The following is a 17,950-nucleotide window of genomic DNA, read 5'->3' on the forward strand; positions in this document are numbered from 1 at the left end:
CTCTTAGAATCAGCCCAGTTGCTTTAAATAAAGATCTTCCATATTTATTGTATGTTCTTTCTAAACATGAAATTGACATTTATAATCTCCATTGTGATTTTTTATTCATAGGTTCTAAAGCCTTATGTCCTTCATGTTTTCTTTCTTTCCATCTTGGTGCAGCAATGCCTAGTCTAGAGACCAGTATATCCTCAATATATAATTAGTGAACCGAGCTGGGCTCAGCGGAACTTTTAGCTTAACTCTTTACTGAGAATACTCAACTTTCTAACTTCAAGTGAAAATCTTTCCACTTATTTTTCCTTCCTCCTCCCTACACCCATATTAAGCGATTACAAAAAGGTTTTTACTGTGAAAGAGAAGGATAAACCTTACAAAGTTATTTTAAGTATGGTAATTCCAAATATCTTATTTGTACTGTTTGCTTTTTTTTTTTTTTACATGTATCTATAATCTTGCATTTCACCAAGCGATAAAAAGGAAATATTAAGACAAGCAAATACAGGGGGGAAAAAAGCCCCAAAACCTTCCAGAGTAGCATTTTCACTTCTGGCCAATCTAGTGCAAGGAAAGATTAGGAGATCATATGCCAGTTCCAACACTAACAAGTTATGTAATCATAAGTATATTCCTTATCTCTTTGAACTTCAGTTAATAACTATAAAGCTACTGGCACATGCCTGGCACACAGAAGCGTCTCAACAAAGGTTAATTTCTTTTATGATTCCTTTTATGATTGTATTACTAAGTCTGGGAGGCTTAGACATCTCTAGGGATTTTTACATAAGCAAACCAATAGATTAGCCAACAAGAATTCACAGGAAAAAAACAAAGCATCCCCATATCTCTAGAGATTCGACTTGCTCTTACTCTCTCTCTCTTTACCTGCCCTCCATTTCTCTCTCTTTCCTTCATAACCAAAAGATGCTTCTAATTAAAATAATGGGAAATATATTCTCTCCACGTTTTCTGATTACATGATTAAGATTAACTTAATCTCTCTGATGATCACTGTTTAAGAGGACTCCACCCATTTCCTATTTTGTATGATGATAACAATCATTATGAACTAGATTACAAGTACATCATCAAGGGCCATCAGCTGATTACTGTAATATTTCTAAATTATGTTCATCGAAAACATTGTAAGAGTGACAATATTAAGAGGTTAGCCAGACTAGATTAACCTGCTAATGTGTAGCCTAAATCTTTCAGTAGGAATAGCATAAAGATGATATGAATCCATCCATGCTGCCAAGGGGCTTCTCAAATCCTCAAGAAAAAAAAAAAAAGGATACATTTAGAGAAAAGCAAGAACTCCAAAGTAAAGACCTTTAGGGAGTATCTTCCACATGCAAGGTCTTAAGAGAGGGCAGGAAAATGGAGAGGAAACTAGAAATGCAGAGCACACCATGGAGGGAGATAAATGGGTCTTCTCATCAGAAGTTAATGGAGGTAGAACCAAAGTCTGGACACTTTGAAGTTTTACTCTTCCTGTAAAGTGGCCAAAGTAAATAAACCCAGCATTGAGCTGAGGAAGAAGTAAGGGACTGATCATTAAGAAAATGAACTTTCAAAGAAAGGAGCAGGAGAGATGTTCTGGAACAGACCTCACTAAGCAACCTGAGATCCAGCTTTCAATTTTCTGTAACTGAATATTCCCTGAATTTCCTCATACTAATGGCTGTTTTGTAATTTATTCAAGTCGTTTATGAATGCTGAACAGCAGCAGACATGTCCCTGGGGCTGGGGGATGGTACTGGGAAGAAAGAAGGGAAGCTGGGAATGTAAACTTCAGGATGGGAAGGATGTGTTTCCTTCACTATTGTATCCTCAGTATCTAGAATACTTAGCCATTCCTACAAAAGAAGTTAGGTACGTCTTATGTTTATGTACTGCCATAATTAGAGAGGAGTTTAACTAAAGAGAAGATTTTATGCCTTTGCTGGCATGAAACTTTTTAAAAAAACGGCAAACCCTCTAACTCACTCACTCTTGAAGATTCCAGCTTTCAAGAGGAACACCAAAAACAACAAGGTAAGTACACCACCCCAATGAAAGAGTTTAGTATCCTTCTATTCTTTATGTTTAAAAAAGTAACAGCCCAGATGTTGATTACAATAAAATAAATACATGTAAAATACTGCCATCTTTTTTTATGAGGCAAATGTAATTTATGGATGGTTGCAATAGTGATTAGAGAACATAGCAGATGGTGAACAATTAATTTAAAATGTTGTGCCCATCAAACTAACCTTTGTTATTCTATAATTCTCCATCAAGAATGTTGATTTGTTCATTTAAATTGGATTTCATCACTATGGCATTCATTACCATGCAAAAAAGTTTTTGAAATTTTTACCCAATCAGTGGGCTTAGTCAGCCAACTCGTCTATTTTAGGAAAGCTGAACACTGGACTCATTACATCCATACGTACATTATAGAACTTTAATTGGGGAAGGATCGCATTGCTGCTCTGTAGTTAAGAACACTAAAAAAGAAAGCAACATTATATTTTTCTGTGCTTTTTCATGCATTACAAGATTACTAATCTAATTTGGACTTGAGAAGCTAATTAAATTATTGTCTTGGTCTACAAGCCTGAAAGCCATTATTTATCCTTAGGTTTTTATATGAAAATTAAAAAGACAAAGTCTGATGTTGCCTAACCACTTTCTCCCTTGATGCTAGGAAAACCGGTGAACTGGGATGCCATTCTATTAAGCAGCCTGATATTTCAGTAAAGAAAAAGCAACAGTAGGGGCGCCTGGGTGGCTCTGTTGGTTAAGCGTGTGCCTTCAGCTCTGGTCATGATGCCAGGGTCCTGGGATAGAGCCCTGTGTTGGGTTCCTTGCTCAGCAGGGAGTCTGCTTCTCCCTCTGCCTCTCTCTCCCTGCTTGTGCTCGCTCTCTCTCTCTCTCTGTCAAATAAATAAATAAAATCGTTAAAAAAGAAAAGAAAAGAAAAAGCAACAGTAAAGGGAAAAGTAAAGAGTTATAAGATGTATTTAATTATTGTATCAAATTTCTTTAAAGTAGAAGAATATAGAAAATTACTTCAACTAACTAGCTGGAAGCACTTAGGATTACGGGGGTAACGAAGAGGGTACACCATGGTGGTGAAGAGCACCAAGTTTAGCAGCGAAGGCCGACATGGCGCCTCGGCTCTGTCACAAGTGACAGTGTGTTCCCACACCTCTCTAAGCCTTTGTTTCCTCATCTGTCAAATGGGCAGTAACAGTATTCACACCTCAATGAGCTGTTACGAGGATTAAAGGAAACAAGGCCTGTGAGGTGCCTGGCACACTGTAAGTGCCTGATCAAGGTTGCCTTGTGAACGTGTATGTCTACTAACATTTCTCTCCCCTCCTCCTTGGGCATTAATTCTTCCACCATCTAACATGATGTCTATAGCATGGCCATGCAAATCCCGGTAGACCCTGAGCTCCACGTTACTCAAGCTGAGTCCACCAGAGCCCTTTCCTGTAATGGGCCGGCTCTAAGGAAGGGCTGTCCCTCCCTGGTAGGAGGTCATGAGGTAGATGGTTATAGGACAGCGAAGAAAATAAAAACCTGTAGAGAGAGACAGAAAGGAAGACAAAGAGAAAGGGCTTCTGGGTGGCATTCCAGTCCATGTGGCCGGCTGTGACGTTGCCCCTACTATAATTTGGCTATGGGGGCTAATACATTTCCCCTTGTGCCTTTATTTATGGAAGTTGGGTGTCTGCCATTTACTATGATTAGGGTTCTAATTAATAAAGCTGTTATTAGGAAAACAAAAATGCCCTGGGAAAAAACACCCATCAGTTTTACTAGCCTAATTACTTAGGCTATAATGTGTAATTTGGTCTCATTTTATGAGATGCAGGGAAATAATTACTGCCATCTTTTTCTGTAAACTTAAGTTACACTAAGAATCAGTATAAAAGTAACTTCTACTAAACTATATGATAATTTCACATTTTCACTCATTTAATGATCATGAAACTTTATTTGCACAAGTTTGCTAATATTGGCATAAAACGGACTGACAAAGTGGACTGAAAAATGTCATTTATTACTTCTATGTTGCATCATATATAAGATTTCACATAGGAGAAAAATGCTCCTAATAACCGTCTTTCTAAAATATTATGAAACATTTAATAATTAAAAGAAAACAGTATACCCTGAGTTAAAATATTACCTACTAGTAAATATAAATAGCCAGCTGTCAAAGACCAAAGAGGAAAAATATGAATCCATAATACTTTTGTATCTGAAAAAATGATTAACCATTAATCACAAGTACAGTCATACATAACTATATAAAGTACACACACACATATATAAAGTAGAGGAAGAATACAATAAACTAATAGATGTCTTTTTTTCCAGAACTATCATTTAAATAAAACAAAATCAACTAATCAAGTATACCAGGCTAAAAAAGAAATAATGTTCAGACAGTCTAGAATAAAATAATAGTTGCAGCAACTATTTTTAAAGAAGACTCATGGGGAAATTGATGAATAAAATAATGCAGTCTTTTTTATCTTAAAAATGAAAAAGCTGAGAAGAGGAAAAGAGCTTTTCTACACCTACATATACAATAAACTGTACAACTTTCTAAACATTTTTAGAGGTGAACTATCCTATAAAAGTGTTAGCAGTTTTACTTAGCAATTGATACCATAACCACACATCATAAAATAGATATGCATGTGTATGAGTGTGTGCCACCATCTCTATGCGATGTGGAGAGAGAGATGTCAATGCAACAGCTCGAACTCCCCCGTGCAAATCCGACCTTTAACCTGAACTGCAGGTGACAAATAAGTGAGAAGGCTCTTGTACTCCCTGATTATCTCGAGGGGTTTGGGGTCCGAAGCGGACTAAGCCTGACTGCGGCTGAGTTGGCCGACGTTCGCACATCCACCTTCCCTCTGCAGCCATGTGGTTTCCAAAAGGAACTGGAAGCTAGGACTGAGAACACTAAGGGGTAAAGGGAGGTTGGGAGAATAAAGGAGAAGCCAAGAAACAGCTGTGCAGGGTTAAGAGACTCTAGACACTGAAAGTGGAGAAGGAGCCAAGTCAGTGGCCAATAAGCAGAGAGAGAGGAGATAAAAAGGAAGAGATGTGGTGAAAGCCAGTCAAAACACTGTGGGTTAGGAAAGGTCACTAATATAGAAGCTTTGGGAGCTCTGTTCCTGACCTATGCTACATTAGCTGATGACCTTGTTCAGCATCACAGTATTTTCTTGACCTTTGTGTTTTTACTGAAAAGGAAGGAATGAAGGAAGGAAGGAAGGAAGGAAGGAAGGAAGGGAAAGAAGGGAGGAAGGATGTGAGGGACATAGGAAGGGAACCAAAGAGGGAAGGAAGGGTGGGAGGGAAGGATGGAAGGGAAAGATGGAAGGGAGGGATGGAAGGGAAAGATGGAAGGGAGGGATGGATGGATGGATGGAAGGAAGGGAGGGAGGAAGGAAAGGAAAGAAGGAAGGAAGCGTGGGAAGGAAGGAAGGAAGGGTAAGAGAGAAGGAAGGAAGAGAGGGAGGAAGGGAAAGAAGGAAGGAAGGGTGGGAGGAAAGGAAAGAGGGAAGGAAGGAGGAAGGAAGTTAGGAAGTTAGGAAGGAAGGAAGGAAGGAAAGGGGGAGGGAGGGAAAGAAAAAGGCATACTGTTTTATCTGCCTGACTCATTGGGATAGTTAGGAAAATATGAGAGTGGTTTTAGAAGTATAATGAACAAGAAGCTGGAGATGGAACAGAAGAACAGGCCTAACCCATGCACAAGAAAGCAGCTGATCAAGATTAGAGCAGAGATCAATGAATTAGAAACCAGGAGCACAACAGAGCAGATCAACAGAACTAGAAGCTGGTTCTTTGAAAGAATAAATAAGATCGATAAGCCACTGGCAAGACTTATTCAAAAGAATAGAGAAAGGATCCAAATTAATAAAATTATGAATGAAAGGGGAGAGATCACAACCAACACCAATGAAATAGGAAGGATCATTAGAAACTTTATAAACAGCTTTATGCCAATAAATTAAACAACCTGGAAGAAATGGATGCCCTCTTGGAAACCTATAAACTACCAAGACTGAAACAGGAAAAAATTGATTTTTTAAACAACCGATTAATTATGAAGAGATTGAAGCAGTGATCAAACACCTCCCAAAAAACAATAGTCCAGGGCCTGACGAATTCTCCAGCGAATTCTACCAAACATTCAAAGAAGAAGTAATACCTATTCTCCTGAAGCTGTTTCAAAAATGGAAATAGAAGGAAACCTACCAAACTCATTCGATGAGGCCAGTATTACCTGGATCCCCAAACCAGGCAAAGACCCCATCCAAAAGGAGAATTACAGACCGATGTCCCTGATGAATATGGACGCCAAAATTCTCAACAAGATCCTGGCTAATAGGATCCAACAATACATTAAAAGGATTATCCATCAAGACCAAGTGGGATTCATACCTGGGATGCAAGTGTGGTTCAACATTTGCAAATCAATCAGTGTGATAGATCATATCAAGAAGAAAAGACTCAAGAACCACATGATCCTCTCAATTGATGCAGAAAAAGCATTTGACAAAATACAGCATCCTTTCCTGATTAAAACCCTTCAGAGTGTAGGGATAGAGGGTACATTCCTCAATTTCATAAAAACCATCTATGAAAAGCCTACAGCAAATATCATCCTCAATGGGGAAAAGCTGGAAGCCTTTCCCTTAAGATCAGGAACACGATAAGGATGCCCACTCTCGCCATTATTATTCAACATAGTACTAGAAGTCCTTGCAACAGCAATCAGATAACAAAAAGGGATAAAAGGTATCCAAACTGGCAAAGAAGAAGTCAAACTGTCTCTCTTCGTAGATGAAATGATACTGTATATGGAAAACCCAAAAGACTCCAGCCCCAAACTACTAGAACTTATAGAGCAATTCAGTAATGTGGCGGGATACAAAATCAATGCCCAGAAATCAGTTGCATTTCTATACACGAATAATGAGACTGAAGAAACAGAAATTAGGGAATCCATTCCATTTACAATAGCACCAAAAAAGCATACGTTATCTAGGAATTAACTTAACCAGAGACGTAAAGGAACTATATTCTAGAAACTACAAATCACTCTTGAAAGACATTGAAGAAGACACAAAAAGATGGAAAAATATTCCATGCTCATGGATCAGAAGAATTAACATAGTTAAAATGTCCATGTTACCCAGAGAAATCTACACTTTCAATGCTATCCCGATGAAAATACCGAGGACATTTTTCAAAGAACTGGAACAAATAATCCTTAAATTTGTATGGAAACAGAAAAGGCCCCGAATCTCCAAGGAACTGTTGAAAAGGAAAAATAAAGCTGGGGGCATCACAATGCCAGATTTCGAGCTGTACTACAAAGCTGTGATCACAAAGACAGCATGGTACTGGCACAAAAACAGACATAGACCAATGGAACAAAATAGAGAACCCAGAAATGGACCTTCGGCTCTCTGGGCAAATAATCTTTGACAAAGCAGGAAAATACATCCAGTGGAAAAAAGACAGTCTCTTCAATAAATGGTGCTGGGAAAATTGGACAGCTACATGCAAAAGAATGAAACTTGACCACTCTCTCACACCATACACAAAGATAAACTCCAAATGGATGAAAGACCTTGATGTGAGACAGGAATCCATCAAAATCCTAGAGGAGAACATAGGCAGCAACCTCTTTGACATCGGCCACAGCAACTTTTTTCATGACACATCTCCAAAGGCAAGAGAAACAAAAGATAAAATGAACTTGTGGGACTTCATCAAGATAAAAAGCTTCTGCACAGCCAAGGAAACAGTCAGAAAAACTAAGAGGCAGCCCATGGAATGGGAGAAGATATTTACAAATGACACCACAGATAAAAGACTGGTATCCAAGATCTACAAAGAATATCTCAAACTGAATACACATGAAACAAATACTCAAATCAAAAAATGGGCAGAAGATATGAACAGACACTTTTCCAATGAAGACATACAAATGGCTAACAGACACATGAAAAAATGTTCAAAATCATTAGCCATCAGGGAAATTCAAATCAAAACCAAATTGAGATACCACCTTACACCAGTTAGAATGGCAAAAATTGACAATGCAAGAAACAACAAATGTTGGAGAGGATGTGGAGAAAGGGGATCCCTCACACATTGTTGGTGGGAATGCAAGTTGGTACAGCCACTTTGGAGAACAGTGTGGAGGTCCCTTAAAAAGTTAAAAATTGAGCTACCCTATGATCCAGCAATTGCACTACTGGGTATTTACCCCAAAGATACAGATGTAGTGAAGAGAAGGGCCATATGCACCCCAATGTTCATAGCAGCATTGTCCACAATAGCTAAATCATGGAAGGAGCCGAGATGCCCTGCAACAGATGACTGGATTAAGAAGTTGTGGTCCATATATACAATGGAATATTACTCAGCCATCAAAAAGAATGATTTCTCAACATTTGCTGCAACATGGACGGGACTGGAGGAGATAATGCTAAACAAATAAGTCAAGCAGAGAAAGACAATTATCATATGGTTTCACTCATTTATGGAACATAAGAAGTAGGAAGATCGGTAGGAGAAGAAAGGGAAGAAGAAAGGGGGGGTAAACAGAAGGGGGAATGAACTATAAGAGACTATGGACTCTGGGAAACAAACTGAGGGCTTCAGAGGGGAGGGGGGTGGGGGATTGGGATAGGGCGATGATGGGTATTAAGGAGGGCACATATTGCATGGTGCACTGGGTGTTATACGCAAGTAATGAATCATGGAACTTTACATCAAAAACTAGGGATGTACTGTATGGTGACTAACAAAATATAATAAAAATTATTATTAAAAAAGAAGTACAATGAACAATAAAAAGGATGATGAAAGATTTACTGCTCTATCATTCTACCTCTTCATAGATACAAACCAGGTGATTAAAATCAAATGAAAAACAATTCAATTGTGTTAAAAAGAAAATTAATATAGTGACATGATACAGATTAAATCAAATTAAACAGTTCCATATGGCTCCAACAAGATAAGGGGGCTACTGACAAAGTTGTGAACTCTGTAAAATATAATTATTCAGATGATTTCAGTTTAATTAAAAATTATATTTACTTAAGAACCATTTATAGGTGGAATGAGTAATTCTGAGGAGTTAGTGTTCCAGACAGCTACACTTTACCTATTTAGCCCTAGATTTTTATGGTTGCCATTTTAAAATGAAATATACTAAAACGTAGTATAAATTCCTATGCCTTCTTTTAACTGATTTATATTCTGTCTTCAAAAATAAACAAACCATAATTCATAGCTTCAGTTTTTTTTTTTTAATTGTAAAAAGCCCCAAAGGCTACTCTGTTTTTTTTATTTTAGAAGTCTCGTATAACCTTTCTAGAATTTCTTTCTCCTCCTTACAGTCAGACTGCCAGCAGCCATTGCTCCCTGTCACTCTTTTCCCCTGTCCTGTCATTTCTGTTTTGCCACATACCCACCATTCACTGGGAAACAAGTTAAACTAGTTACAACAGTGTCTAAAGTAAGAGTTAATACCTCTGAGAGAGCAGCTTTTCCATGAGTAAGAGTAGGATCTTCACTGTATAATTTTGGCTGCTCAGATAATTTTTCACACTCTGTCAGCTTCTCAATAAGTGAGAAAGATCACTAACGAAGGGAAGGGCTGAGCTCTGGACACAGATCTTGGTAACATAGAGAGATGGCAGGGAAGCACAGAGGACAGCTGAGAGAGGAGGACAGCTGAGAGAGGAAGGCAGCCAGGAAGACAGTGAGCCCTCGCCGACTGGGACAGGATGAGCAGGGGCTGGGTGGGCAAATAAGGAAGGAATCGGAAACCAGGTAAGATAGACCCCCAGGCAGAAAAAACCAGGATAGGAGGCAACAGGCTAAAGGGAAGGAAGACCATTAACCGCAGAACGTCACTAGCAGCTGGGTGTCAAATGGACATCAGTTTGGGGCAGAGAGAGAGATGAGATGCCGCCACCCAGGAAAACTGAGGCCAAATCCCTGTGCAGCCTTGTGTGCCAGGGGAAGGAGTTCAGATGCCTGTCCAGGGGCTACTGGTGGTTTTTAAACCAGGGGAGCAAATGCCAGTTCTGAGTGTCAGATTTATCACTGTAGTTTCTATGTTGATGCCGAGATACCAAAGAAGAAAGAACTTACAATAGTCCTAACAAAAAAATGGCAAGAGCTTAAAGTAAGGCAGCAATATTAGTAATGATTTTCAAATATTTAAAATATACATACTTGAAAGATGGTAAGGGACTAGATCTTAAAAGTTCTCATCACAAAGAAATAGAATCTGTAACTGTGTGCGGTGACGAATTTAACTAGACTTATTGTGGTAATTAGTTTACAAGCTATATATACATCAAATCACTATGTTGTATTCCTTAACCTTCTATAATGTTATACGTCAATTATGTCTCACTAAAACTGGGGGGGAAAGGGGAAATATCTAGTAGAGCATACCTGATGAGATTCTTTGTCAGCAACTTATCATTTGGCTGAAATAATTAATTTGCTTGTTTTTAATAGCATTTCTCAATTAACAGATTCCTGAGAGCAATTCATACCTGTAATACTCAGCAATAAAGTAAAATGCCACAGATTGCCACCTCCCCCCCAAACACACTATAAGATAATCGATAATAGAAAAAAATGGAAACAAAAGAGCTGGAAGATAAAGGGTATTTCGAAAAGTTGTGCAGAGAAGTACTTTCTGAAATAGTTACTTAAAAGTAAAGATATGGATCCATTGTGCGCCCCTATGCACAGTACACAGAGCATACCCAATAAATAACTGCTTATTAAATGGAATAAAAAATCATTATATCATTTGTCCCTGCTCTATCCCTCCAACAGTGAGTACTTCAAGTAGCATCACAAAGGACAACTAATGTTCAGATGCTCTATTTCTGATAGCAGCTCCATAATGCATGGTAAACAACAAAAGTATAAAAGCTATTATGGATAATTTTCTTTCATTTACTTTTACCAGCAGGTAAAATCAACCAGCATTGCAGAAAGCAATATCAGGAAAGGAGGAAAGTATAAAAATTGCTAATCATAAAAAACCAAAAACCAAGAAAATCATAAAGTTAAATTGATGACTCTTTTTCTTGCCCCCCGATATGGTATTTGAAATGGGGCTTAGAAATATACCAAATGTAACAGCAAGATAAGAACTCAAAAAAGCAATATTATGGAACCCCTTAAATTGACTAATCACCAAGAAGGCAAATTTATAGCAAAGCAAAGCTTTAGTGATATAATAACACTTTTTTGCTGCTACAAAGTAGCTTATTATAAAAATGTTGCCTCTACTCTCTGGAAAGTACTGGGGAAGCAAGGAGACAAGAAACGCTGATTTAAGGTGGACTTTACGTTGGATAAGGTGAGATGATTGTAACAGCACCTTCTTTCTTGTTGTATTGAGTTGAAATGTTCTGTCGGACTTTCCAGGTCCTAGGCAATCTGCACCAGACAGCACGTACAAGCCCCTCGTTCCCGCCTCCTGCCCAGGCACACTGCTGCTCCGCTCCTCCCTGCTGCTGTGATGATGCTGTCCCAGTGTGGTCTTCCTGTTCCCTGAACCTGCTCACTGCCCAAGCATCCCCACAGGTGCTCAGCTCACGCACACATTCATTCAGCAACTGTGCAGTAAGCACCTATTACGTGTACGTGTGTACGCTGTGTGCATCTGTGTGTGTGTGTGTGTATGTGTGTGTGTAATACAGATATAACAGAATCCTCAGACGGAATACTTCTTCAAAGCCAGAAATATCAATTATGAGTGATTTGCAGACCGTGGGGTTTGTTGAAAGGCAGAGACCCAGCAATGACTTAAGTCGCCAGTAGGCTGACTAGAAAGAGAAGGATGCTACCCGCAGAAAATAAAAATGAACGCTAGGAAAGATAGTAAGTAAGCTGTGTGTGTGTGTGTGTGTGTGTGTGTGTGTGTATAGACACACATATAAAGCTAGGCTCAGAGGATTAAGAACATCATGATCTTGATGGGAAATTTATTCAGGTTGAAGCAGGGCTACTCTGACAAAGGCTGAGAAGGAAAATGGCTACTTGTCTCAATGTCTGCTCCAGTTTCAGCTACAAAGAAAGCATTTTGCAACTGTACTTTTCTTACAAGTAATAAATGCTTATGAATTATGCTGCCGGACACCGCATGAGGCAGTCTTTCAGGTCTGCCTTCACTATGTGAAATGAATGATGAAAAATATTTTGAATGGCATGTTTGTTTTTAAAAATGCATCAGAATGCTTTTATTGCCAACAGTTAAAAATCATAATAAAGATCTATGGTGGCCCCAAATTCATCTCTTAAATTTATTGCGTGATTTACCGTTATTTGCTAAGAAGGTAGTTACTGTTTCCATTTTTCAGCCAAAGTACATAAATAGTACATGAATAGATTAATTTTAAATTAAATAAATTCTGTTGTCTGCTTGTAAAAGAAAGGTGTTTTATTTTAGTGTCTTATTTTAAAAAGTAATTTGAAAAAAAACAGAAGCTTAAAAAAATCTTTATTTATATATTTATATATATTGCATTCTAAATACCACTCCTCTAGTTGCATTTATCATGCAATTTGTTTGAATATAAGAAATATAAATTTTTGTTTCTCAAAGAAATTACTTTTAGTTATAGTATGCCTTTTACTAAATCTATTTGTCTGCAGTTAATTTCCTTTTAAAATAAGGATATTGATGTATACAGTCATTTCATTTTTAATGTAAAAATCTAGATATTTGTTAAATAATGACACATTTGATTAAACTAACACTGAGAAAAAAAATTGTAATATCTGATCTTGAAATACTGTAAGGAAATTTCCTACTTGAGTTCGGGTTTTTGTTCCCCTCACATGTGTATGTGTTTTTATGACGTACGAAAGAAACCGATCTCACCTGTTTTTGATTGTAGGTTTCTTCTTGGTTCTTCAGGGGCCTCAATTGGCTGATCAGCCAGGAAAACTCGAGCTTGGTCTATAGCATTCAGAACAGAATACTCTTTCTCCTTTAACTCTCGTCTCAGGGCCTTTGCAAAGAGAAGCAAAAGTTGAATCTGTAACCTATTGTGTTCACCAAGTAATGAAACATTTTCAATTAGACTACGGACCATACTTGTCAAGGGAATGACTAATAACCATTTAAGCAAAGTCCGAAGTGAAAATACAAATTTTACACACATGAATGATGAAACATGAATAAAAGCAAAAAGATGATAGGACTTAAAGATGCAAAACAAAAATCTTTACAATAGCCACCTAAGGGAAATTGTTATAGTATATTTGAGCTTACACAAAATGTACTTTTAGGGTTATCACTCCGGTCAGATTGCTAAAATAGAATAGCCTGTTCAAAGATACCTTTTTCTTATAAGACTGACAAAAAAAATTACATCCAATAGTACAGAAGCAGGCAATTTCACAAGTAGTAATGAGATCCTCGGAAGTGTTTTACATTCTTTAGAATATATTAAAGAAAAAAACTAAGATGGAAACAAATTAAAGTACATGAAATCAAAACTAAACCAAAGAGAACACATAAAAGACAGTCTCCAATTATCTTCAAATACGTTCCACCTCTCACGCTGAGGCAATTACGATTTTTCCCTTGTGAGGTTTTTCATGCAAATTGATGATTCTCAGAACAGTCTGCCTTTAGTACTTTTGTTCTTTTAAGTAGGGTTAAACTTTCACCTCTGCTCCCATAAAATGTTTGGTGATTAAGACTCTAATTGACTAGAGTTTAAAAACAAAGCTCACTCACGGACTACTGCAAGGTAAGAGGAAATGAAGATTTTTTCCTGTGCCATTTGAATGCTGAAGCAAAATCAAAATTGTTGCTAATATTATTGTTATCCTCTTAAAATTATATACATAAACACCTCCTGGCTCTAATATTTTCCTTTTAGTGCAGTTCCCTGATAATGCATTATGAAAACTTTGGTTTTTGTTTTCTAAAATACTGTATTCTAGAACCATTTTAGAATCAATACAGTTTTTGCTTCTGAACACAACTATTTTTTTAAAATAGCATTTGGCATAACTATGTTGGGATGACAGGGTATTTGCAGGCTAAATCCTCATCTTCTACAGTAAATAAAAGAAAAAAAATCTAGAAACACCAGAATAATCATCTCTGTGAAAACCAGAACTAAACACCAGAAAAACACCAGTAATTAATTTTATTTTATTTTTTGTAAATATTTTATTTATTTATTTATTTATTTGAGAGAGAGAGAGAGTGTCAGTGAGCGGGGCGAGGGCGGGGGAGAATCCCAAGCAGACTCCCTGCTGAACAGGAGCCCATGGGGCTTGATCCCAGGACCCAGAGATCATGACCTGAGCCCAAATCAAGAGTTAGAACCAACTGAGCTGCCCAGGTGCCCCAGCAGTAATGAATTTAAAAGAGAACATTACTGGTGGGGAAGGGTGAGGGGAGATGAATGACAGAACACTGGTTTTTCCAATAAGCACTGTGAATATTAGTTGACTTTTAAATGATTTACAATTATTATCTTGACAAAAAATTTTAATTAAAAGGATAAAGTGAACAACAGCAAAAAAGGACCATTCTCTAAAATCCCTTGGTACATTGATAGCATCTATATAACCAGACTGTGAAGCAAGCACAAATCAGTAAACCCCCATATCAGTTAGCACCTGTGAGCATGAAATGACTGTGCGACAAAACCTTCACCATCTCTATTGAGAAATGTGGCTTGTGAAGAAGTCCCAAGGTGTGACATTCAGGACAAATAAGATGATCTTCTGACATTTAAAGTTTCTGATATGTGGAAATAGAAGAGACATAAGAGAAACGGGGAAAATACATTTTAATCCAGAAATATATACACACATTTCAGGTCTGGAGCCTATCCTTTAAATTTAGATTATTGTGTTGTTATAGCAAGAAGCTCCAGATTGATGAAAATACTCCCAGAATTTACCTCCCAAAGCACCTGGAAATATAAAATATAAAATAATGATATGCAAGAGCATGTGGCTTAAAAGCCAGCAGTGAAACATAGTGGGCAATGTAGCAGATTTATGAAAATTTTAGTGATCCAGAGTATTCATTCCCCCAAGCCCAAATCCAACCAGTAAATGTGAGAGAGGTAAAGATTCTTAAAATAATGTGCAAGGGCTGTGCTAGATTTCTTCTTTCTGAAAGTGAAGTCCCAGACATGAACCCCTTTGATGCAAGCTGCTAAAAGGAAAGTGAAGGAACCCAAAGAACATCTCCTTCTTCTGGTTGATCAAGTAGGACGAGGATCCACAGGCAGTGTTTACAGACTTGGCACAAAAGGGAAGCCAAGAAACACCAACTGGGTGATGATGGGGAAGGAAATTAAAAACAGAGAAGACAGAGCATAAAGGAATGTGACTCAGAGAAGGGAGTACAGAAGCAGGGCCGGTCCTCTGGAAACACACAGTGATTATGGGTTATATTTCACAGAATGTGAATTCTGATCTCACGGTGGAGAAAGAAGATAATAGAATCCATACGATTTAGGTGTATAGTGGTGCCCAAATGGGAGTTCTGGATTGTTATTAGTCCACAAAATGCACAGTGGCTAGGGGTCTGGGGAGCGGAAATAGCATCAGAGACATTTGTGTGAAAACTGTTTTTAGAATTTCAGACATCTAAATGGGAATATGTATTTGTCTACAGAAAGGATACTTGGGAACACTAGCCAGTCAACTTCCTTCATGGCTGGAATTTTACCAATTTAACACAGATGCTCTCGTGCCGGGAGATTTCACTGGCTGGCTGTTTACTCTGCCTGGAAGGCTCTTTCCCCAGATATCCATGTGGTATATTCCTCCTCCCAAGAGGCCTTCTCAGTGAGGCCCACCCACCCATGCTATTTAATGTAGAATTCCACCTCTCCCATCTGCTACGTTTCCCATCACCTTCTACTAGGCAAAGCAGGTATTTAGTTATTATGGTTATTGTTTCTCATCTGTTTCTCTTGGATAAAATATAACCTCCACAAGGTCAAGGGCATTTTCTGGATTTTTTGTTTGTTTGCTTTTTGTTTTTCACTGTGGTAAACAAGGCACCCAACATCAGTGCTTTGGGGCCTGGTAGAGGTAGGGGGATCGGAAATGCTTCCTCGTGGGGGTGGTGTCTAAACGGAGTCTTGTAGAGTGAGAAGAGTGCTTCCAAAAGAGGAAACGAAACACTAGCAAAAGTACAAGGGAGTATGACTGTGCGCACACTTAGGGAACTATAAACATTTAGTGCTGAACTGCTAAGCAGATTATCAGGTCACAAAAAAGACTGTATGATGTCCTAACGAAGCATCTGAGACAACCAATAATGGGCACTGGGAAGCCACTGAAGAGAGGGACAAGATAGTAGGGGGCTATGACTGTCCAATTCACATTTCCGTTTTTCACAGTATCATTGTCAGGTCTCCCAGATTCATGAAAAACAAATCTGAGTCTGAGAATGCCTCACAGGACTGGAGAATCTATTTTCCTTCCTAACCACATGAAACTTCAGCACTTTTTAAAACAAGCTCTCTGCATAGGGCGTTGGCAGGGGACCATCTCGTGACCCCCTTTGATATGCCAAGAGAGGGAAGTAGAAGAGGCAAGTGTGGGCAGCTGGAACCGTGCCAAGTAAGTAAAAATGTAGGGCTCGAGCCCGAATGCCAATTCACCACCCAAATATCCCAGAGAAGAGTGTATATTTAATAATACCTGTTTATATGATATTTTGCAAATTTAATTTTATTATTCAATTTGTCCTATTTCAATTACATTTAATTGCATGTCAGAAAAGGGCTTAACTTTCAACAGTATTATACATATAATCATTTCACCACCCTTTACCTCTCAATTAGACATAAAAGAAAACCAGCATTTCCTAACCACCTGGTGAACATTAATGATAAGATAATTAGACCTTAACAGAGCTGTTTTGTATACAGAGCTACAAAGTGGCATTCAGCTTTAGGTTCTAATAGCACATGACTTATATATGGGCTGCCTTAAGTGAGTATAACATAATCTAATAGGAATTCTTCTATTTTAATGACTTTATATTTTCATTCAAAACAATTCTGTTCACAGGCAATAACAAGTATTGGCAATGATGTGAAGAAGTTGGAATCTTTATATACTGCTGGTGGAATGATAAAATGGTGCAGCCACTTTGAAAAACAATTCGGCAGTTTCTTAAAATGTTAAACATAGAGTTACCACATAACCCAGCAATTCTACTTCTAGGTACATACCCAAGAGAACTGAAAGTATACGTCTACGTAGAAACTCATGCATGAATGTTCATACCAATATTATTCATAATCGCCAAAATGTGGACACAACCCAAACATCAACTGGTGAACAGATAAACAAAATGTTGTCTATCCGTATAATGAGAGTCCTTGTCAGTAATAAAAATGAATGAAATACTGATCCATGTTACAATATGGAGGAACTTTGAAAATGTTATGCTGAGTGAAAAAAGGCAGACACAGAAGCCCATTACTATGAAATGCCCAAAGGGTAAGGCTATAGAGACACATGGTAGAACAGTGGTTGCTTAGGGCTGGATGGTTAGGGGAATGGGGGAGTGACGGCTCATGGCTGTGGGGTTTCTTTTTGGGATAATGTTCTAAATCTAGATAACGATGATGGCTGTACAATTCTGTGAATATAATAATAGCTACTGAACTGTTTTTTGAATTTTATGCTGTGTGAATAATATCTCAATAAAGTTACTATTAAAATAATAATTCTGTTCTTTCTCCCAAAAAAGTTCCCAAGGTAATCTGTTTATGTCTAACCTCTATCCCCACCCATCCGCAAAGGAGTAGCTCGTTCTGTATGTTCAGTATGTTCCCCCTCAGGGTTTCCAGAGCACTTCCTATTTCTCTGG

At 38.0% G+C, this 17,950-nt stretch overlaps 1 protein-coding gene across 13 annotated transcripts in view; it reads right to left on the minus strand.

Annotated features, from left to right (window-relative positions):
• UTRN (utrophin) overlaps positions 1 to 17,950 on the minus strand; it is a 539,750-nt gene that overhangs the window by 94,457 nt on the left and 427,343 nt on the right. For all 13 annotated transcript variants that reach the window (XM_057310986.1, XM_048225919.2, XM_048225918.2 and 10 more), the window contains one exon: positions 12,962 to 13,091. In XM_057310986.1, coding sequence (XP_057166969.1) covers positions 12,962 to 13,091 — 130 coding nt within the window. The remainder of the gene's footprint in view (positions 1 to 12,961; positions 13,092 to 17,950) is intronic.

Source organism: Ursus arctos, unplaced genomic scaffold (assembly GCF_023065955.2).
Source record: "Ursus arctos isolate Adak ecotype North America unplaced genomic scaffold, UrsArc2.0 scaffold_13, whole genome shotgun sequence".
In the NCBI taxonomy this organism is placed as follows: domain Eukaryota; kingdom Metazoa; phylum Chordata; class Mammalia; order Carnivora; family Ursidae; genus Ursus; species Ursus arctos.